This window comes from Oxyura jamaicensis, chromosome 1 (genome assembly GCF_011077185.1).
Source record: "Oxyura jamaicensis isolate SHBP4307 breed ruddy duck chromosome 1, BPBGC_Ojam_1.0, whole genome shotgun sequence".
In the NCBI taxonomy this organism is placed as follows: domain Eukaryota; kingdom Metazoa; phylum Chordata; class Aves; order Anseriformes; family Anatidae; genus Oxyura; species Oxyura jamaicensis.
In genome coordinates, this window is record NC_048893.1 from 14,321,211 (window position 1) to 14,344,538 (window position 23,328).

General features: G+C 36.8%; 1 protein-coding gene across 1 annotated transcript in view; it reads right to left on the reverse strand.

Annotated features, from left to right (window-relative positions):
- COG5 (component of oligomeric golgi complex 5) overlaps positions 1-23,328 on the reverse strand; it is a 183,528-nt gene that overhangs the window by 45,092 nt on the left and 115,108 nt on the right. Inside the window, exons 8-13 of the mRNA XM_035332406.1 lie at positions 20,031-20,196; positions 17,891-18,003; positions 17,715-17,792; positions 4,384-4,465; positions 1,865-2,069; positions 341-502 (exon numbers count right to left, since the gene is read on the reverse strand). Coding sequence (XP_035188297.1) covers positions 341-502; positions 1,865-2,069; positions 4,384-4,465; positions 17,715-17,792; positions 17,891-18,003; positions 20,031-20,196 — 806 coding nt within the window. The remainder of the gene's footprint in view (positions 1-340; positions 503-1,864; positions 2,070-4,383; positions 4,466-17,714; positions 17,793-17,890; positions 18,004-20,030; positions 20,197-23,328) is intronic.

Consider the following 23,328-nt stretch of genomic DNA (forward strand, 5'->3'; position numbering starts at 1 on the left):
CATTCTAAGAGATTATTTACTTCAGGGATTATCGTTTGCAGCCAAGCAAGTATCATTTTACTGTTGACATTGTCAGAATAATTAAGATATCAGGCATTGGCAATAGGTTTAAAATTTCTCTTCCTTGTATTTTGTAAGCTTGAACAGTGAGTGAATATTACGTTTGTTCCAGAACAACAAAATACCGAAGATAAACCCTGACTTAATTTTTACGCTAATCAGTTTTAAAATTAAAGAGTAATCAACCTTTTACTGCTAACAAAATCTCATTTCTGAAATCGTGATATGCAAGAAAAAACATGTTGAAGATTACATTTGTCAATGCATTGTATGTGCATACCTGGCTATAGTTTTAATGATGCTGTCAAGCTCATCAGAAGAAGGAGGATTCCGACCTCCAGGAGGGAAGACAAGATTGATGGGATCAAAGAGTCGAGATAAGGATTTTGACAAATAAGCAGCTTCATATTGTTGTAGTGAATCTTTCAAGGCCTTTTCTGGGCTGTGGTTATAAGACAAAATTATTACATTGCAAATTCAAATACACAATAGCATCAAATCTTTCCAGACCATACAAACTTTGCAGTATCCAACATATCTCTTCTTTCTGCTCTCTAAATGCATATATTTGAAAAGATTTGAATACTGAATAGCTTCCTTCTTACATGAATCATGTAACTGGTCAGGCAACTATTCTGTGTAGTTCAGTACAGTTCCTAGCCATTTCAGTAAGACCTGTGTGGAATCCCTAATTCAAGATGTTCTTGAGACAAACAGTTGTAAAAACATGAACAGAAAATCCAGAATTGTAATCGAAGACCTTTTTGTATTCCAATGTTCCATTAGAAGATATCTTGATATCAATTGTATACTTTAAAAAAATACAAAAAATCTCTCCTGGTATATGTATGTTTATAAAAAGCTTTCTATCATTCAGATAGAAAGACCATTAAATTACCAAGTTCCAGTCCTTAGTATTTTTATTGGTGAAAGTGATTAAGTAGTAGTTTTCTCAAATAGTGAGGGTGATGGAGCACTGGAACAGGCTGCCTAGAGAGGTTGTGGAGTCTCCTTCTCTGGAGATATTCAAGGCCCGTCTGGATGGCTACCTGGGCAGCCTGCTCTAAGGAACCTGTTTTGGCAGGGGGGATGGACCCGATGATCTTTCGAGGTCCCTTCCAATCCCCTACAATTCTGTGATTCTGTGATTCTGTGAAGTATTTTCCCTCATTGTCAGAAAAGTCTGATGAACTTTTTCCTTTGTCTAGAAATCCTAATAGACTTGGTAAGCCTGTTTCAGTTTGATCTTTCTGGTATCTACCACTCGTGTTTTCCTAACGATATGTAAACATATAGATAGTGAGTCGTAACAAACAGAACATATCACAGAATTTTCTAGGTTGGAAGAGACCTCAAGATCATCAAGTCCAACCTCTGACCTAACACTAACAGTCCCCACTAAACCATATCCCTAAGCTCTACATCTAAATGTCTACATCATATGTCACACTCCAATGATTGTGATATGATTAAAAGAAAGCTATAGCAATAGCAATATATATAAAACTGAATTTTGATAATCCCTATTTTTCTTTTCCCAAAGAAACAAAAAAATAAAACTGGTTTCAAATATTACTAAGCACTTTGTGAAAGACAAGACAATCCAACACTGTTAATTACGTAATCTAATGAAAATCCCACAGCTCTAAAATAGCATCAAAACAATAAACACAAGAGGCCAAAAAAAGCCTTTAAAATGCTCCCGCTATGACAAGTTGATTAACACCAAGCTTTTAAAAATACTCTGTTTTCTTGCAGGATGCCAAGTTTTACATTGTACTGCATTAGAGTTCATAATACATACTCATAGTCTTGTTTTTTTTGCATGAATATGTCCTGTGTATCTTCTTCCATTTGTTGCAGTTCAGCAAAGAGATCAGTACTTCCACTTGTGTTAAAATTCCTCTGGATATTCTGACTGTATTGCTGCAGTCGCTTCCACAAGTCATTATAAAGCCTAAGTAATTTAGGGTATTCTCCTTCAAAAGCTTGTTTCAAAAACATAGAGGCTGCAAAATAAAGCAGTAATCAGTAATGCACATTACCAAGTTCAAACTAATTTATTTGATTTATATGAATAACCTGTATCCCTGCATTTAGGTCAACGAATAATATGTAACATCATTCTCTCTAATACTACTAACATAATACTTATAATTAATTTCAGAGTGGTATGAGCTATCACATTAAATGCAGTTGACAATGATATGTATCTAAATCTCCAGTAATAAAACTCTGTAGCTCAAAGACTGGACATGGAAAACTTATTTTGTGTATTAAATATACTAATTATGGTCACAAAATGGTTGGTAACAAACTTAATTATTAGTATTATTATTCATTTAAGTCCAAAGTGTGATTAGAACTCACTAAATAAAGCTTTTCTAACAATAGGTTGGCAGTGGAAGAAATGTGCTGCCGTGCAACTTTCAAGATACTCAGAAGAGACGAAGACAATGCCTATGAGCCCAGCTCTACAAAATCTGATGATGGAAGCATATGCTTTTACACACACCTCTTAAAATAAGGTACCTAAAATGTAATTCCTAAGCTTGTCAAATAAAGAATGACAAAGCCAGCAGAAAAATCAGTGTGATCTTCAGCCTTGAAAGGCTTGCTGAAAGTAACAGGAAATGAAACAAATGTTCAACTGTTTTTGAGACAGATGTTAATCTTGATCTAACATCACTCATACTTTCCCCATTACATTAGAAGATTAAAACTGTTCCATTCATTCATAAGTTTTCCAGGTTATGGACCTCTGCCCCATCTCACCGAGCCTATCCTTCCAATTCAAGTATATTCTTGTTTTGAATACTGGAGGATTCACATTATTATCAAATGCAGAGTTATTTTATGTCACAAAATGATGTCTATAAAGCTGTCCCAGCCTCACAGAAGCAGATAATGATCTATTAGCATGCCCTGTAAACTGGCATGAATTCATATTTTTATTCTATTTTTCTGATATTGATCTTCCTCTAATCTATAAGATCTCAAGGTTGATGACTCATGTCAGTGAATTCAATCACTTAGAATTTACATGTTAAATAGGAACATTTTTATATAGATGTGCTATTTAAAAAAAAAAAAAAAAGTCTACTTGCGGTAAGTAGTTTCCCCAAAAATCAGATGTGGCAAAGAAAAAACAGCACTCAGTTTAAAAATCCAAATGCTCTCTCCAAACGTTGATATGAAAAATCATTAAAAATCACAAGTAATAAAATATTTTTGAATAGCTGTCAAAGTACGGCTGACAAAATGTAACAGTTACCTTACTTCTGAGATGTTGATTGATCCCATTAACTGATGTCACAATTTTACAGTCTTAAAAACTTGTGCTGAAAACAGCTAGCACATGTTCTGTGTGAACATGAGATCCCATGTATGTACATACTGCTGTTAAAGTATGCCTAAGGCAAACAGTAAAATTAATATGTTTTAACACAAGATGAATATATTTTCTTTTGGGATCATCTAGTTACTTAGCAACCACTGAAAATGAATCAAACAGCTACTTCCTCAAAATTATACTGCTGCCTTATAGCACGGCAAGACAAAATTTTGAAGGGCCAATGCAATAGCTGAGATCACAAAGATAAATGCACACCTTATGTCTTTTGTAGATGCAAAAGATTAACTTTATACTCTGTATACAAACATGAAAGATGCATTTTTGAAAGCACCAAGCTCACCTGGTTTTATGATCCAACTGCATGCTGCATTAATATGGCAACAGTTTTATGGTTATAACATGATTTTTATTTAATATTGCCTGGTTGCATCTGCTAGTTATTTACTACACTTGTGCTGAATATTGAATATAATGAGAACACTAACCATTTATCTAGACAAGACAGAATTTTAAAGAAACTCAGCTCCTGTTTATAATGTATTAAAAAGTGGCTAAAATCAGACTAATACTGATAAGCGTTCATCATCAGAAGAATGTACAAACTGCTTTTTAAAATCAAATTACTATTTACAATTTCGGCCAACCCATCCACTTTGGAAAGAATAATGTACCATTCCAAATGTTTTTCCTTACATATACAGTTGCTAAAATACACTTTTATGAGATTATTACTAATTAATTAAACAGAAAACTTTTTTATTATTATTTTTTTCTGAAAACTCGATCACAGGTTAGGAAGACCACCCTCTTTGGTTATAAAACCATAACATTTTAAATTCACAGAACCAGCACTGAGTGAACCACTAATATAGTTTTAGTAGAGGAGATAATGAACAAAGAGTTTATGGAAATGAGAGATTCAAAATGTCTACAAAACACATTACAAATCATTTATACCAAATACTTACACTCTGTTGCTGACTGAAACTGAGAGGAGAGAGTCTGAGTTACTGCAGTCCAAAATTTGTACAAAATATCAGACTGGCCATCCTGACAGCAAGGGAGAAAAGACAATAAAGTTTCAAAGCAAAGTCTTTTCAAATAATCTTAAACAATGCAAATGTTTCCATCACAGCCCTTCTACCAACATCAAGAATGAAAACTAATGAAGTCTGAGAAGTTCTCCTCGAGTTTAAAGCTAGAAAAAAATACTTGAGAAAACAAAAATAAAAGCTTCAGTCATCTCTCAACGGCATCTTTTCCCTCATATCTGAGCGAAATGCTCCCACAGGAAATGCATAGATATTTTGGAGTGAGGTATAAGTGTAGAAAGAAATAGTATACTTTAGGAACTGTGTTAGAAAATCTCTTTGTACTGCAATGACCTCATTCAGTGGGAGTTCTCTTGTTGGCTAAATCACAGCAATTATTGTTACTGGCAGTGCGACACACTTACAGATGCTGATCAGGGACCAGAAGCAGTCCATGCTGCTCTGTTTCAGACAGAACTGCAAAAGAATTTCCGGTTTCAAAACCCAGACAAAACAAGGAAATACACTGAACCTCACAGTTGACTCCTCACCACCTTGTGTCAAAAAAGGCTTGCAGCCAGAAGTGGAAACAAGGTAGTGTACTCTTGCAAAAAAGACATGCATGAAACAGCAGGCTGTTTAGTCATTCCTCTCAACATCTTGCACTCAAAGCTCAAACCAAGCATTAAAGCATGATCTTGCTTCCTCTCTTTTGCTCTCTTCCTGTCTGTATGCTTGAGGTAGAAAAAACTGCACGACCTGATGATGGACAACCTATCCTGCCCACCTGTTAAAGATACCTGGGATGCCATCCAGTATTTTAGAGTCACAGAATCAGAGAATGTGTTGGGTTGGAAGGGTCCTTGAAGACCACCCAGTTCCAACCCCCTGCAGGGCAGGGACACCTCCCACTGAATGAGGCTGCCCAAAGCCCCATCCAGCCTGGCCTTGAACACCTCCCAGGAGGGGAAAGCTCAGAATGTTTTTCTTGGTTACTTGGTATATATATGCAATATATTGACCCTAATGTATATATTAAGCAATTTGACCAAATCACTAAGGATGTTAAGGATACTAAGGATTATCAGCAAAAGATTTTCAGTAAAACACCCAGCAATGAAAAGCAAAACACCCAGCAATGTTTACGGATGTCAGCAATTACACGGATTTTAGGTTGGCACTTGGCTGTTTCTATTATGGTTGGACTTGATGATCTTAGAGGTCTTTTCCAACCTAAATGATTCTATGATTCTATCCCAACTCAATCTGAAATGTCATTTTTTTTAAACCAAAGCACAATATTCACAGATAAAGATGAGTTTAAGCAAAGGACTCAACACTGAAATCACTGTCAAGGAGGATGCACTGTCAGTGCATTTTCTCAGCTTTCCTTTTGGTGCTGCCAATGACTTCACTATGGGAAAAACAGAAAAGCAATGAAACTGAACAAAACAACTAGTTCTTCTTAATAATACAAACTCTTTCAAATATAAAAGTCTAGCTAATCCAAAATGAATTACTTAAAATAACAGTGTTAAAGAAAGCACTCTGTTCACTTGCATAGGCAGTAACATAGAAAGCAATGAGGGTGTTTAAAATGCCCTGCACTAACAGGGAAGCACTGCATTGAACCTGAAGATCTGGTCAGTGAAAAATTGCAAGTTCAAGCTCAAGTTTTCAGTTCAAAAACTATTATCTTAAAGAACTGATATAAAGCCTGCACATCAGTCAAAGGTACACTTTTTTTTTTTTAAATCAGATTATCATCATTATCAGATTATTAGTCAGAATGCTTTCACAAATTCTGAGATTAGACGCAGAATTCATCCAACCCTACCCCTTATCTCTAACGATATCCAAAGAACGATAAAATCCGTGTGTCAGAACTAAGAGAGAACATCTTTTATCCTGTTGGGTAACCAGGGGGAAAGGGAGCCATACCTGTAAAATGTATGAGAATTAACACAGAAAACTAAAATCAACAGGAATGACGGCATCTCATCTGTGACTGCTTGAGGACACCTATGGATTTAGAAACCAAAGTAACCCCATTTTATAGTTATGTTTGTATTTTCTGTAAAATTGTTGTTGATCTTCATATATAGGAAAAATTAAATGATAATATTAGACACTGATTCAGAAGGTATACTGCGTAACAAGTCTTTTTTGGGGTATATTTATTACTATAGCATAAATGTGAAATCAGTTCTTCATCTCACAGTTTCACATTTGAAATATGAAAATTAGTATAAAACAAATGGCCTTTCACATAAACTATAAAGTAAAGTAATTAGCTTTCATATTCTCTATCCCAACCTGGAACATTGTTTGCCTGTTCAGCATAGTAACTCAATTCAATTTCAAAATGATCTAATGGATGTGGAAAAAGACTTACAGAGCACCTTCAAACAACTTTCTTTCATTACTGTAATCACCATCTACACCTCTGTGATAGTCTCAGCAGAAAATACAATGATTAAATGGTCCTGAATGCAAACTTGCTTGCAGTCCCTCCACATTACTATCTTGTGATTCAGCACTGTGACAAATAACAGCAACATAAATCTGACATTTCATATTTTTTGGTGAAAATATATAACATTTGTACATAACCATACCTACGTATGTATAAACTCAGACATATATACCTATGTATTCATGTAAACATTTGTAACCACAGCTGTGCCAGTTAAACCTCTGCACATTAGCTTGTTTCTCCTGACCCAGGCAAATGGTGTTCATTTACTATACAAGAATTTTATAATGTAGAATAATTTTATAATGATAAATATATTTTATCATTGATTTTTATAATGGACCTTATAGCTTGGCTCTCCAACTGTAATTTGTAGGAGGAGAAACAGAGGGGAAAAGTACATGGAAAATTCAACCATTTTATACTGATTGACTACTCAGTCAAAAATGTTTAGGGAAAAAATGATTAATGTCACAGTTTTGGAACAACTGAAAATGCTATCTAGGGAGTTACTGCTGGTTGCTTCTATAATGTGAGGTAGGATGTTTCACTTTGTCCAGTGTTGAGATGCAATCACTCTGGAGGTGAAATACAGCTGGTGGTGAAATGTAGTACACAAAAGACCACGTAAGAGTTTGTGGCAGGAACTAGAAAATACGGTTGCCTACGCAAACACCAGGGGGTATTTAAGTGGGTGGACTGTAGTTACCGAAATTGGAACACTGCAAGGCATTAGCATTAGATATTCCTGCTGGAGTAAAGAGTGCCCTATGCAACCATGAGCATCCAGAAACCATTTATTTATTTTGTTTAAACCTGTAATTTCTCTGCTTACACATCACCTCAATATATTATTTTCTTAAATACTTTTAGGTACCTCACTGCTTATTTCTTAAAGAAAGTGTTCTAACAGAGATTACTTCTGTGCTGCAGATCACAATGGAAATTATAATTTAACTATTAAAAATATAATGTGCAATCCCATTTGTTAATAATCAATATTAGAAAAGGACACAAACCACCAAAAAAAAAAAAAAAAAAAAGAGCAAAAGGAGTGTTCTTCTCCAGCTTAGCAGAAAAATTGAATGAATTTCCCTCTCTTTGTACTGGACAACTTCAAGGACTTAGAAAGATTGGCAGAATGAAGGTGGAAGAGTAAAGGGCAGTGCTGCTTGCCCGAAATGTACACAGCAGATCTATTGACTCATCGTAACAGTAGTCTTCTCCTCTGCTTCATACAGCACTGTGAGCAACATCCCAACAGAATCAGAAAGGGACAGCTCTTCTGGGCTTTTCACTTTCAGAAGCTGTAATCTAGCTGAAATGGTGTTCTTGTCATCTTTGCTTTTGTAACATGTAAGCAAGGAACCTGGTCCTCCACTATACTTATACCAAATGTTCTCACTGGTAGACAACGTACGTGAGCTTTGGATACACTTAAATTAGTCATCTATTATGTAGAAAGGATTCTTTTTGATTCAGCTCTGTCTTGTGTCTATACTTGGCGCCTAGCAGACTAACTTCCACTATTCAGTAAACACACAACCTCATCACTAGCTTAAAAAGAACTGCTTTTGCAATTAAACAGCTTTTTGCAGCGTATCATCATATTTTTGTAGCAGAACCCAAAATGATGTGCTAATATTTTTATCAAGTAACATTCTGAGACTTTAAACTGGGGATTTTCCATTTCTCTTGCTTCTGAAAACTATACGAAACTGAAAGAAGTTACAGACACACACACCCCCAATAAAAACGCTTGCTTTAAAATCTAGTCACAAGCAGATTAACATCTTGTGATACAATCCCTTGTAGCAGGAGCAGCTGACGAGATGAGTAATGAACTGCATCCGATTATCTTTTCAGCTCTGTGGCAATCAGCTTCCATCAGCTTCCTATTCCATAACCCACAACACTGGAAAAAGGTCACTATTCTCTCACATTCCATCCTCAAGAGCGGATGTGTTTAACAAAGCAGAAAACACACAAACCTTTGGAAGTTGAGCTCTAGCCAGAAAGTCCAACATTAGGGTTATGTGGGGCAAAACTCTTTCATTGCATAGTATGCCCCCAAAAATAAATAATTTGAAGTCTTTCTGAAGGACGTTATTACATCTTAGCATATAATATAATCCTGTTTCCTCTTTTCATGCAGTACGTTCCTTCTTCAACAAAAGAGCCTTAACTGTGATTGATGGGAGCTAAAACTAAAGACAGGCGAGCTTCAGGTTGACATATGCATATGTGCCCATTACAGAATGTAACTGAATGAAATCTATGAACGTTAATTTCAATCAACTGTAGAAATACAATGACAAAACAGGATTTTTCCCCCAAATCGGATCCTTTATTTTGATCTCACAGTAGAGAGAATCTGCACAGAAATCAGAGTTTGCACCTTTGCAAAAGGGTTGGGAAGTTAAGGTCAGCCACAGAACTGGCTATTTTTTTTCATAGAAATCTACTGTGAAAATGCTCTATATCTAAACTGCACTTACATAAACTAATGATCTACCAACTCATGCTGGGAATCAAAAAAATTGTCACTGCTCTTGCTGTGCCCAGTGACCACTTTGTTCTCCAGAAGTGATGCAGCTGAGGAGACACTCAATTTATTAGCCTCCGTGCAAGTTTGTGAGTAGTGCAAGGCAGTTTAGGTCTGTCCTCTTGAAAATTCTTTGTTGTCAGAAATAAATTGAACTGCCCATTAACATCAACTAGAGCAGCCCTCTGCCATTCTGACCTACGGCACAGCTGGCCAGAACCAGCGAGGTAAAGATGCTTTTGAAAAACATGAACTATAAACACGAGCTACTTTTGAAAATATTATTCCTAGGAAATCCACTTGGATCTGTGTAGAGTAAAATAGAAAAATGCATCAGATTCCAGTCTGACCCATCCAGTACAATTTTTCCATTTTTCATACCATTTAAAAATTAGATATTCAGTCACACACACTGTTCACATAGGAATTACTTGCTTATGAAAATTACACATATAAATCAGACAAAATATGTCCATCAGGCTAGACCACAAATGACAATGAATTTTCTCAGCAGTAGGGCTCGCTACATGAACTGGACAAAAATCATTAGTGTAAGCTGTAATTCAACAAAGTTTACCCTTATTAGAATAATACATGCAAGGCAGTCTGTTAGACTTCCATTGTGTTTCTTATTTATGTGAAATTAAGAATGTCCTTAAGTGCTTTGCTGAACCAGGGCCATAATCAACAATCAGTAAAAGAATGTGTTCACCTTGTACAATTAGTTTCAACAATTAATATGAAGCTACTCTTGCCAATACTTTGCACAGACAATAATATTGAGCAATTTCTGTACAAACCATATTTTAAGATAATGGTTACTTAAGTAAATCTTTCTACTGTAAAGAAATAAAATGGAGTCTTTCCCCAATAATATAAGAATGAATTAGAGTGAAAATTTAATATTCTAATGGCAAAAGTTTAACTTTCGACAGCCTAGCATAGAAATGGTCTATATTTAGTAGATGCCAAATTAAAAGCAGCCCAGTTGCCTCTCAGGCAGAGATTTTAAGCCACATGTCAATAACCCTCTGCTCACAAAAAGCTGAGTCTCAGAGCTCCAAAAGAGGGCTGTTACAGTGCACACTGCAACTGTGAGAGACTGCAAACTCAATTATCTTTTATGCAATGACTGGTGCTAAGTATTCATATATTGGTATGAAATGAACAGGAAAAATACACACATATACTGGCATATTAAAAATCCTTTTTTCAGTAGTCTTTATGCCTTCAATGCATTGTATTATAGCATGTCTGCAGTCCAGCTAACAGTGCAAAGCGACATTATTACTTAGCTGTATAGATTTGAAATTTAGATTAACGTTCCTTGTTTACAGGATTACAAGATTATATTTGTTGGAAAAAAATACAGGCTGACAAAATCAAAGTGCTAAAACTCCCTTCCCACTTACTCACATGGAAGTGACTTGATTTCACAGTTCAAAAACTATAACCCATTTTCTACTAATAGCTACTAGTAAGTTAATAAACCACTGAACAATAGTGAGCTGAGTACCAGTACCATAAGAGCAATGATATTTGAAGATCTGCATCCACTATTACTCTACCATAATATTAATGTTGCAGCCTGGAAGACTGACTTAAAATTTCCTCAAACATAAAAACAGAACAGCTTACTTCATTTTTAAAAAACATACCAAGCTTCCAATTAACTTTGCTATTACAGAAATGAAATTTCTTGAGCTCTGTTCTTAATATAACTGCTTGGCATCTGACATTAAAACTAAATTCAAGGAATGAGAATGGACGCATCCCCTTATTCAGTACTAAACAAGAATGCAAGAAGATGCTGAAAAGACATATATTTATTTTTACAAATGTCTCTATTTCCTCCACACTGTAAATTTAGAACTTAATGAGTATAATTTCCCATCTGTGAATTATCATATTTGTGTTTGTCTCAAATAGCTATTCTAACATGCAAATAATAAATCTGACCCACTGATTCTAAACTGGCTCCCACATGACAATCGCTTCCAACTTATTTTTCCCTGTAGAAATTTTGATACTTTGAGTAGAATGTGAAAAAATCTTTATTGTGAAGCCTCTTTGAAGTGTAAAACAATATAGTGAATATTACCATGAAGCTAGTTGCTGCAGGCTCCTGAAATCAGGCTTTGCATACTAATACATACAGTGTTTTCTATCTGTAATCAAAGGCTCCACCATGAAGAAATTTGGGACTTGAGAACATTGCTCTAAAAACAGAAGACGTTTAAAGGACAGCCTAAATATTTTTCCACCGATAAAGCAACAATGCAAATGCGTTAACAATTTTGTACAGCAAGATCTTATGGAACAGAAATAAGAAAATCTATTTGCACTATTTCTATAGCAACAAAATTGCTAAATGTAAGACTGAACAAAAAAAATCAGTAGTGCAATTAATCAGTAAAGAAACAGAAAAATTCAGTGTGTTTTGAATAAACCTCTTCTATGTTCTGGAAGTAGTCTAGATTAAGTTTTGAAAAAGATCAGTGCATATGAATTTCTAACGTTGTCTACGTTAGACCACTGTAGGTGAACACATGTCAATAAATGACAACATGACTTTAAAAATGACCTTGATTTTTTGTTTTACTGCAGGGCATAGAATTTCTTTACACTATGTTGATCATTTCATACCCAAGGTGCAATAGTTTCTAGACTTTTCAGCAGTAGTGCAACATTTTTAAAAGGTCTCCTTATATGCATCTGACAAAAGGAATAAAATCTTTTTTTTTCAATATAACCTTCTTAACTAGAAAGTAAAGACTGCATTTTCCCAATTCTAATATTAGAATCCCTACATGATTCTTTAAAAAAACCTTATTTGTATTGAACAAAAATATTCAGGTCTTAAACAGTGTCCTGTATCTTCAAGACTACTTAAAAGCATTAATTAATCCTTCCGTGCTCCTGCAAGATACGTATCATATGGAAGTAAATGAACTTAATGTTTCCAAAAGCCAGTAACTACCCAACAGACTTGACAGCTGCCTTTTGTCCAGGGAACTGATTCAGTATGCACAGCTGCAGCTCTAACTCTGCTTTCACCTTGACTGTTATGTTCCTCATCCAAGGATGAAGGGGTAGTTTGTTACCATGCCCATTCAACCCCCAGTTATTCAAGTAAGACTGACAAGAATAATGATGAAAAGCGGCACTGCCATTAAATGCATTTATTTCCTAATAGCAGTCTGACTGAAAACCAGCCGACTTCATCATTTTCAGTCATCACTGAACTGCGACCTGCACAGACCCCAACAAAACAGTAGTGAAAACCCACAAAGGTCACTCTATCCTACCAAGCCAAGCAACCTCAACACCATGCCTTCTATTTATAGCTGCACATTTCTGGCAGAGAAACAGGATTAAAGTCCTAGAGAAAATGCACTAGAAAACCATTACACCGGCTCTGAATTACTTCTAACACGGCTAACTGTGGACACATAGATCCATCTAAAAGTAGAATCAAGACTCTTAAATTAGAATTTTGTTTTATTTTTTTTAGGGAAATCTTGCAACAGAATTCAGCACAACAATTTGTGGGTTTGAAATTAAGAGCATCTTCAGTTATGTTGGGGATAGCAAACCTGCTCATTCACCCGTGTTTAACTATACACTTCATGGAGATCTAATGCTTAAATATGAAACAGAAACTACAGTAGAAATGGTGAGCAAATAATCCAAATCTGCTTCTACTAAAGATACTGGAAAATAGATCATATACCTGCAATAATAGGAAAAATATTGTTTTATGATTTCATGTAAGGCAGTAATTAGATTATTTTGCATTTTTTCCACTTGGGATTATGTTTAATTGGGTCAACTGAATGTGAATATGTGATGTTAGATGTGAATAACTTCAAAGCAGCAACATTTTTAACAACTTTGGACAGGGGAGGAGACATAAGAAGGTGAAATGTTAAGTACACTTTGGGAAATAAACATTTATATTTTCCATTTATTTTCTTTATCTTATGTAATCATGAGGACATTCCCTTCTGTATCGTTAACACCTCACATTGCCAGCGTTGACAACTCAAGAAAATAGCCTGCTTACTCACCAAACGTTCATCAGGAGAGGCAATGATAAGAGCCCTCCACAAAGTACATAATAACACTCCCTATAACTCTCAGCTCACTCTTGTACCCAGAGGCTTACGTAAATGACAGATTTTGCAGTCTTCCAAGCTGTTAACAAATGCAGACATCAGCAGACCAAAGGAGATCAGAGGCAGCTCTGCCCTCTCACAGACGTGACTTCTTCCCTGCCCCCCTTCCCTTGGGAGCACAGAACCCAGCTCACCCTTTCTATTGACCAACCCAACCACCCCTGGCTGCCCCCAAGTAATCATTTGCTGTATTTAAGGCTGTTTCTCACTTTGAAGAACTGTTCGATGATGCCTCTGTAGGAGTGAAGGACCCAAAATAGATAAGGATCAGAGATCATCTTCAACACTTCTACAAGGGGCTTAGAGGGATTCTTATCTCTAATTAGGAAACTGGCTGTCACAGAATGATGTGCTCTGCTGTGACTTACACTGAAGTCAATTGTAGTTTAGATATTAAAATAGCTGAAACAGGATTAGTCACTACACATTGAAAGAGCGAAATAAAGCAGAGTAAACTGGAGTAACCTATTAGCTCTTTGAAGATGAATTAAGCAATTGGAAGAAGTGATGTAAGTAGCCAGTCACTAGGTGAACAAAAATATCAATTTCATATTATTTTAATCATGTTTGTAATTCTAATGTTTACCCTCAAGATTATGAAAAAATTATCCCACCTTTAAAAAAATGTATAATCTGTATTTGTTTTCCCACAAAACCATAAATTAGAATTTATGAATTCATAATTTTCTTAGCTTCACTCATGAACTTAAATCTAGTCATTAATCACAGAATGGCTTGGGTTGGAAGGGGACCTTAAAGCCCACCCAGTCCCACCCCCCTGCCATGGGCAGGGACACATCCCACCAGACCAGGTAGCCCAAAGCCCCATCCAGCCTGGCCTTGAACACCTCCAGGGACGGAGCAGCCACAGCTTCTCTGAGCAGCCTGGGCCAGTGCCTCACCACCATCTGAGTAAATAATTTCTTCCTGATATCTAACCTAAATCTGCCCTCTTTAGTTTAAAAACTTTTACTCCTTGCCCTATCACTACACTCCCTGACATAAAAAGTCGTCACAAAAAATGTCCATTCAGTCTTAAAACAAGAGTATTTCTCATTTAAATATGTCTAGATCTTTTGGAGGAATTAAAATTGTAATGTGCGTACTTACAGATTGATAACAAATCTATATTTCATTACAAGTATGACATGTAACAATGTACACTGAGTCCATGACTTCTTCTCAAAAAGGATGTGAATTCCTTCACATACATTTAATATTGTGGCAGAGGACAAATATGAAAATCCAGATGTGCAAAGGGAAGGACTGGAACAAACAAGAGCGTAAATTCCATCTCCAAACTCTTCCAGGATACTCATGTAAGCCTGTTACTAATAAGAGAAACTACAGTGTAGAAAAGCTGTGGGTGTTGTCATCGCCCCGCTGCTGAACTTCAGTATTTATAAATTTATGAAGTTCTATGTCTCAGTTTCTCCATCTGTCAGATTTTTGAGTTTCAGTGTTGTTGTTTTTTTGTTTGTTTTGTTTTGTTTTTTGTGTGTGTGTGGTTTTGTTTGGTTTTTAGGTTTTTTTTTGTTGTTGTAGTAGTTGTTGCTCTTGTTTATTTTAAATAGATTTTGTGAATCCTTTAATTAATTAGTTAGTGTTTAAAACTAACTTTTGGATACGACATGCTACAACACCACTAGATATTATTATGGTAACAGGTAATTAGAAGGCTAGAAAGCACATGTTTGAGATCATAACAGAGAAAATGCAGGCTGTGCTATCTGTGAAGGGAAGGACAGAAAAAAAAAATCCCAATGGTAAAAAGAGAATAAGTTGCTTCCTTGCTATTAAAGGGCTTGTGCTTTAAAAAAGCTGGGTCTCCTCTTCTGCTTCCTAGGATGATACTTGCACTGCAATAATCAAAACAAGGAAGCAGATGGACAGGCAAAGTGGTACTGCAGCTGCTGCAGAAGATGACTGTAATAATAATGTTGACATCAGTAACAGTAATTAGTGCACAGACTGTAGAGTGGATGATTCGTTTTCCTATCTCCTGGTGTGGGCATGATGCCCTAGTGAATGGATACAATGTTAGTACCTTTAGTTTGTTTTGTTCATTTGCTCAGTTTATTAATGAAATCCAAAATGATAAAGAAAATCCAACTTTTCTGCCTGTCCAGAACACCTGATGAGGAAAGTATGTTGTTACAGTTTGGTTTAATAATAGATAGCATCTTTATTAGTAAATGGCATATTACCAACTTCTTACTTATATCTATTTTCAATGTACACAACAATTCTTGCTCTCCTATAGACATCTCTACATGCTTTCTTGAATTTCAGCAGCATCTAGTACTTGTCTTGATTTTGCCTAAAAAACAGCTGGTACTGCATGGTGTGACTTCGTCCATCTGTAGGCTTTCATAGTGTCCTCCTTTTCAGGGGACACTATGAAAAATGGTATAACTGAGAGAACGGCCAGGAAAACCACTGTGTTACAATGAACCACCTCAGGTAAGAAGGCAAAGCGTCAATGCTAGCAGCAGTACCATGTCATGCTAAGAGAGTTCTGGTAGAACTAAACAAGGAAGTACCACTGCTCCTTAGCTGCCTCACTGAGAATGACAACTGTCCAGCTTGGTGTTATGCTCTGCCAAAAATCCCACTGAAGAGCAAACTAATTGGAAGTGGGATAACTGTGGAGAAACAAATAGATGGATTTTATTTGGAAAATACAATTTATCTCTTAGATTTAAGTAATCCTGTGGTATGAAGTCAATGGGAAGGAAGAGTTATAAAAGGTAACATGAAAGATGCTCAGCACACAACAACCCCAAAACTTTTATTTTTCCTAGTAAGTTTTTCCTTATTCTGCATCTATTCTGCCCCTAGCTTCCACTGTTTTTCTCCCACTATTTTACCTGTTCATTGCTTCTTCAGAATGATAAAAGATTTCATTTGGTTTCCCTTCATTACCATCTTCAACACCGGAAAAAAAAAAATCCCATTTTCAAATGCTGTTCTACCAATGGGGAGATTGAAACTGAGAAGCACAAGCTCAGGATGGGAGTTAACCATCAACACTGCAAGTTCCTTTATCTCAGCTCCCTTGCCATCCAAATTCTTCCCAAACCTTCCAGAGTTCCTCCTTCTGTCTCTAGGTTTCTCCTTAAAAACGCTGATCTAGTGAAGGGACCAACCCAGGCAGTAATAGATACTTTTGCCAAATCAAACTTTTTAATGAAGAAAATATGCTACAACTTTATAAGCTTTCTTGAGTTGTGTTTTGTTGTTGTTGTTTTGTTTCTTTATGATACAGAAAGATATTTAAAGTACCTCACAGAAAAATAATGTTCTATGCAACATCTTTTGGAGCTCAGCTTAACTGACAGATAAACTTATATGCTGTGTTCAACCTTCATTATTTGCTTTTACTGTTGAGAAGACCACATTTGCATATGAACAGTTTCCCCAATGTATTTCAAAAATTAAATTCATGTAAATTAAAAATCCATCCATATACATGGAAAAGGAGATGTCTGCGTAAATACATCTTTTGTTTTTGTATCTTCCCATCTACCAACATAAATGAGAAAGCTTCAGTAATACTGTTCCTAACACTAAAGGAGACCATTAATCAAATTACCCCAAATATTAATAGAAAACAATGTAATTGAATGGGGAAGAATAGGTATTCAAAAGAACAGCCATGATTATTTTTCAAGGAAAAAATTGCCAAGAAGTTGGGAAACAGATGGCTGAAAGTGTTAGATGAAGACACATTTTCCTATGCTAACTAACAGACTTAATTAATTGCTCAAATCACATGGTATTTTATGGAATGACATTAATGATCAGTAATAAAAACTGACAGTGGTGCCTTATTGGCTCCCTTTAAAGAAAACAAAAGAAATTATTATATAAAGAACACGTTTATACCCTAGAGATGTAACCCACAGACCATAAATACAGCTTTCGCTGTTGGTGTGACTTTTACCACTTTCCCATTAATGTAATTACAAATCGTTATGGAACTCTAAATTTTTAAACAAAAGCTTTCCCTCATGACAATTTCCTAAACAGAATTACTAAAATGTATTGATCTAAATTAAAAGTTTACCTTAACTATTTCCTCAATGAAACAGACATGTGAAATAGGATCTCTCTTCTTTGTCAATAGTTTCTGCAAGTGCTGCACCTGAAAGAAAACAAATTATTTAGAGGAAAAGTGACACTTTCTATTACTTTACATGCAAAATTGCCTTGCCAGACAAGCAGGAATTAGCTGTTGAGTACCTGTCCACAAGCAGCACAGATCTGATCCATGAGTTTCTCCATGTTTGTCCAGAGAGCAGCTCGAAAAGCTGCTGTGTTCCCAGGAGTTGGCATAGCAGCTCTGCCAGGGCCACCTACATGTGTTTTTAAAGACATACAACAGCACATTTCAGATTTCACATGTGAAAATTAAAATGTTACAAATAGAGATCTTTATGCATACACTGACATAAGAAATTTTCCTTAAAAAATCAGAGCAGTCTCAAATAGCTTTGAAACAAAGCTTTGTGAATGGTTTCAGCTGTCTCAGCTTCTAGGTCAACTAAAGTTCAGTGAGGATAATTCAAGGTTCATCACTATTACCTGCTTTACTGATTCATATCTCCACAGAAACACCAAAGTAGTGCCAATGATCATATTGCAGCATATAATAGCGGGATGTAACCAGCTCAGCTCAGGCCTTAAATGCACATGTGAACTAAAAGAAGTGATATCCCAGCTGAAAGGCATACAACTTCTATACTTTCTATACTATACTCCATATGTCTATTTTCAGACCTCAAACTCATTGCAAGAGTTGTTTTTTTTTAAGTGTTAAATTTTCATCACAGCTAATCCTGGTGACCATTTCCAGGCAAACGAAGGAAAAGAATATCATCAGGAGTCATAATCAACATGGATTTATCAAGGAGAAATCATGCTTGACTACCCTGATAAGCTTCTATAATGAAATTGTAAACTTGATGGAGAGCAGTGGATATTATCTACCCGGACTTCAGTAAGACAAAAACTCGCTGAATGGATGGCCCCAGGGGGTGGTAATATGTGGCACAAAGTCTAGTTGGTGGATAGTAATGAGCAGAGTACTCCAGGGGTAAATACTGTGTCCAGCCCTGTTTATCATCTTCTTTATCAATCTGGACAATGGGGCAGAGTGCACCCTCAGTAAATTTGTGGATGACACAAAACTGGGAGGAACAGCTGATTCACCACAGGGCCATGCTGCCATCCAGAGGGACCTTGACAGGCTGAAGATGTGAGTTAGCATGAACCTTGTGAAGTTCAACAAGGAGAAGAGCAGAGTCTTGCACCTGAGGAAGAATAACCCCATGCACCAGTACATGCTGGGTGACACCCAGCTGGAAAGCAGGTTGGCCAAAAAGGATTTGGGGGTCCTGGTAGACACCAAGTTGAACATGATCCAGCAATGTGCCCTTGACACTAAGAAGGCTAACAGTAGGCTTGGCTGCCTTAGACAAAGTATAATCATAAATTCTCAGAGTAAAGAATTTCTTCCTTATATCAAATCTAAATCTCCCCTCTTTCAGTTTAAAGCCATTCCCCCTTGTCCTATCACCACACCCCCTGACAAAGAGTCCCTCCCCAGCTTTCCTGCAGGCCCCCTTTAGGCACTGCAAGGCTGCTGTAAGGTCTCCCTGCGGCCTTCTCTTCTCCAGGCTGAACAACCCCAACTCCCCCAGCCTGTCCTCACAGGGGAGGTGCTTCAGCCCCTTGATCATCCTTGTGGGCCTCCTCTGGAGTTGTTCTAATATGTCCATGTCCTTCTTGGACCTGGATGAGGTAACTTGAGGCAGTGGGTGGCATCCCCGCCCCATGGCAGGGAGCAGAGAACTAGATGATTTTTAAGGACCCTTTGAATCCAAGCCTGCCATCCTATGATTCTACAGTTCTGTGATTCTTGTGCTAGGGACCCCAGAGCTGAACACAGTACTCCAGGGGAGGTCTCATGAGAGTAGTGTAGAGGGGGGGAAACACCTCCCTGTCAGATACAGTTTCAGGTTTGTTCTGCTGCTTGCAAATGATCTCCACCCATGATCTTTCCACCTACGTAAAGAAAGAAAAATTTGAATTCAGCTTTCCATGACAAACTCTCAAGAAAACACCGCAGCTGTAAACTAATGAAGACAATTTCCTGGGCAAATGAGGAAAAGGAGAGGGGGGAGAAAACATAGGAAAACCTCTGAGCACAATAACAACAGACAGTTTAGTTTTATATTAGATGATTACTGCCATCATCTACCAGTTAAAGCAAGCAGGGAAACATTTAACAGGCATGGATGTGAGTTTCTTTTATTTGACAACATAAGGTATTTCCGTCAAAAAAGATCAGGTAGGGATCTCTGTAAAACAAGTATCATACCTCTTGTAACAGTTTGAGATGGCTGGGTCAATACTTTGATATCCAAAGCATTTTTTATGTTCTCCTCCAGGACCGTGCAGTATCCATCCACCACGTTAGCAATGGTATCCTTCAAAGTTCCAAGGTTATAGAAAACCTGAAGAGCAGTTCCCACTTGAGTAGGACTCTAGAGAAAGAAGATTTTCAAAAATGACAATTACCTTCAACTGTATTATAGATTTACTTTTCCATGATCAAGGCACAAGTTCACCTTAAAGTCCAGCCTGCTAATTCATTTCATTTAATGTTAAATATATGGTATGCATAACAGAGATCAGAGGGGAAAGGAGAAGGCTGATTTCCTTTGACTGCTTAGCAATGCTTAGCTTAGCTTTTTTGGCAGTACCCTCTGAATAAGAAGAATGGAAAAAAGGATGGGAAGCACAGCTGGCAATATATCTTGGGGTGGGTTATCCCAGTAATTTCTAGGTTCTGATTCAATAATTGATCCAATAATTCCGAGGTTAATTAAAGTGCAGCTATATTCAGCTACAGTGTAGCTAGCAATATTGTTTTAACATATGGTATCTGTTATAGCACTGTCATCTCAGTGCCAAACAGCTGATTAAATCTGATACAGATTTTTAAAAAAATACTAACCAAGGGCAAGCAGGTCAAGCCCCTACCACTGACTGATGCAGAATTTAAGCTAATATTTCTACATTTCTATTTCTACTGTTGACAAGAAATTCATCTTCCTCACAGCAGAATTAAGAGTGCAAAGCAACACAGTGATCATTTCCAAAGCCTTAAAAAAAAAAAAAAAAAAAAAAAAAAAAGGCTCAAGTGTCTTTGTACTGTGAGCTTTTCCAAAATACTGGAGAGTGAAAGCCATTCAAAAACTTTTCAGGTCCATTGTTTAACAGACCTTTGATTATGATTAAATCTCATGATAGTACCACTGAGCAACACTAAACACTGGCATGGGTGCTATTCAGCAAGAGAAAAGCCTCAAATTATTGCCTTTGGAAACAAAGCACTGTCATCCAGACGCTGAATACTGCTTTTTTATTCAGCATTCATAGGCAGTTAGTGGAGGAGAGTCATCAGTTGATCACTCACACATTAGAGATGCAGCCTTTCCTCATTTTTTCTTAGTGAATTCTGCTAGCAAGAAAAAACTTGGTCTGGCAGAAATCCTCGCCCCCAGACTAGACAGAAGGAGGAGACCACAGGCACATCCCACCAGAAACCCCATTTTGACTTCCTCTAGCACTGAGGCCTTATGCCATCACACTCGTGGCTGCCACAGTAGCAGACACTGACATTAAAAGGGACTGCAAGACACACACAGTTTTGCTTCATCCTCCCCAGGTGTGAGTTTTCTTCAGCTAGACACTGTTGAATGAAAGAAAGAGTGTTCTCATCTGCCTTTCAAACGTGGGGAACTTGCACCAACACCACACCCGTAAAGCTACGACACAGTTGTTAGATTGAGGATCTGCTTGCTGGTACATCCACCTAGTGCAACAACTCTCCTAACAGATCAGTGAACAGCGCATCTCCCCCAAAACTAATGTTTCACAGGTTTAATCCATGTTCATGACTTTCTAGGGTTTCTGTATAACTACAAAGCTCAGAACCACAATTAAAGCACAAAAACTAGATCCCACCTCCTTGCCGAATCCCAGTGAGGAGTTTCCAGGTTTAGGGGAAAGCAACGCAGTATTAGGCATGCAATATGGTTTGCAGACCTTACACTAACTGTACCAGTTTCTTTTTCCAAACAGTGTGGGTGTTAATGAGCATTCCCAGCTGAGTATTATGGGCCCAGGACTTGTAGGTTTAGTTTTTTGACAACTGGGTATGCTGTAAAATTTCTAAGCATCCTGTGGGTGTGCTTGTGGAGGTGGAAAATTAAGCCATAAAGACTGGAAGATTAATGGGATGTCAGAAAACGAAGAATAGTATAATGCAAGGAGGGAATCTGGGGACAGAATGAACAAGAAAGAAGAAAATACAAATGGGAAGAAGATGGGAAATAGAATGGAAAGAAACTGGAAGAAAAAGAATGAAACTGAAAGGAAGGAAAGCAAGAAAAGACTCCTCTCATTTACCAGTCTTCCCTCTTGTAATTGTCTTGATTTTTATAGACTGTTTATAAAATTATAAATCCAGACAGAAAGGCAGTAATGTAAAATCAATACTGTACTACAACTATAACAGCATTCAACCAGCTTTCAGCCAGATTCCAGATTCCAGTAAATGTTCATATATTAACTAACAAAAAAAATAGAACAGCAGACAGGGCACTGGCTATCCTGAATAACCTATGGTCAGATACTTTCCTGACACAGGCAATACAGGCACAAACCCTTTCAGTCAAAAGATGAACCTCAGGGCTCCCACAGGTTAGCAAACTAACTCTGCAGCTACCAGTCAAGAAAGACAGAAATATGTTCCCACAGAGCCTGGGCTCTCTTTCAAAAGACCTGGTTTTAGCCAAAGGTTGTCAAACATTTCATTCTGAAATTAGGAATTGTTAGAGAATAACCAAAAACACTCATATGGAAAACTCTTATTCACTGGAAATATCTTCCAAATTTAGTAGCAAGGTGAAAATTGGAGTAGAAGAAAGATGCTGTAGTTGTCTTACTTCTTGCTTTACATTGTGGACATGGCTGCTGACAGATGGGTTCTAGCTCATGTATTCACCCTGTGTATATCAGGGATTAGACATATTCTAAAACTCTGACGATATACTATAAAACACAATTTTTTATTTTTTCATACACAGCATTTTTCTCAGTACAAAAACAGTCTGTGTTTTATTTGCCCCAGACCAGCTATATAAAGTCCATTGTTGGTTCAGCTCTAGTCCCAGGAGAACCGCATTTTTTTATGCACAGCTAATTTCTAGGTTTAGACAATATGTTAAAAAAAATGTAGACTCTCTTGGGAACAATTGTTTTACATAGAAACAAAATGTTGGAAAGCTAGAAGAAAACAAACAATTGTACTTTCAGGCTTGCATACACACCTCAAAATTAGACTGCTTACCATTAGTACACACTGAACAAAAAATGAGAATCGGTATTGCAGAATTAGCCACTACCAACAGATTTTATAAGAAATTGCCCCATATATGTTTCTCCTATTTGCGAAAGCTTAAAGCTAAATGATACTGAGAGTCAAAAGATTCTCACAATTTTTATCAAATGTAAAGCAGACATTTGAGTAAAAAAATCTCTACACAAAAGTGATTTATGATGGAAAATGGAATTACATCAGAGAATAATATTCAGAACAGCTATCCAAA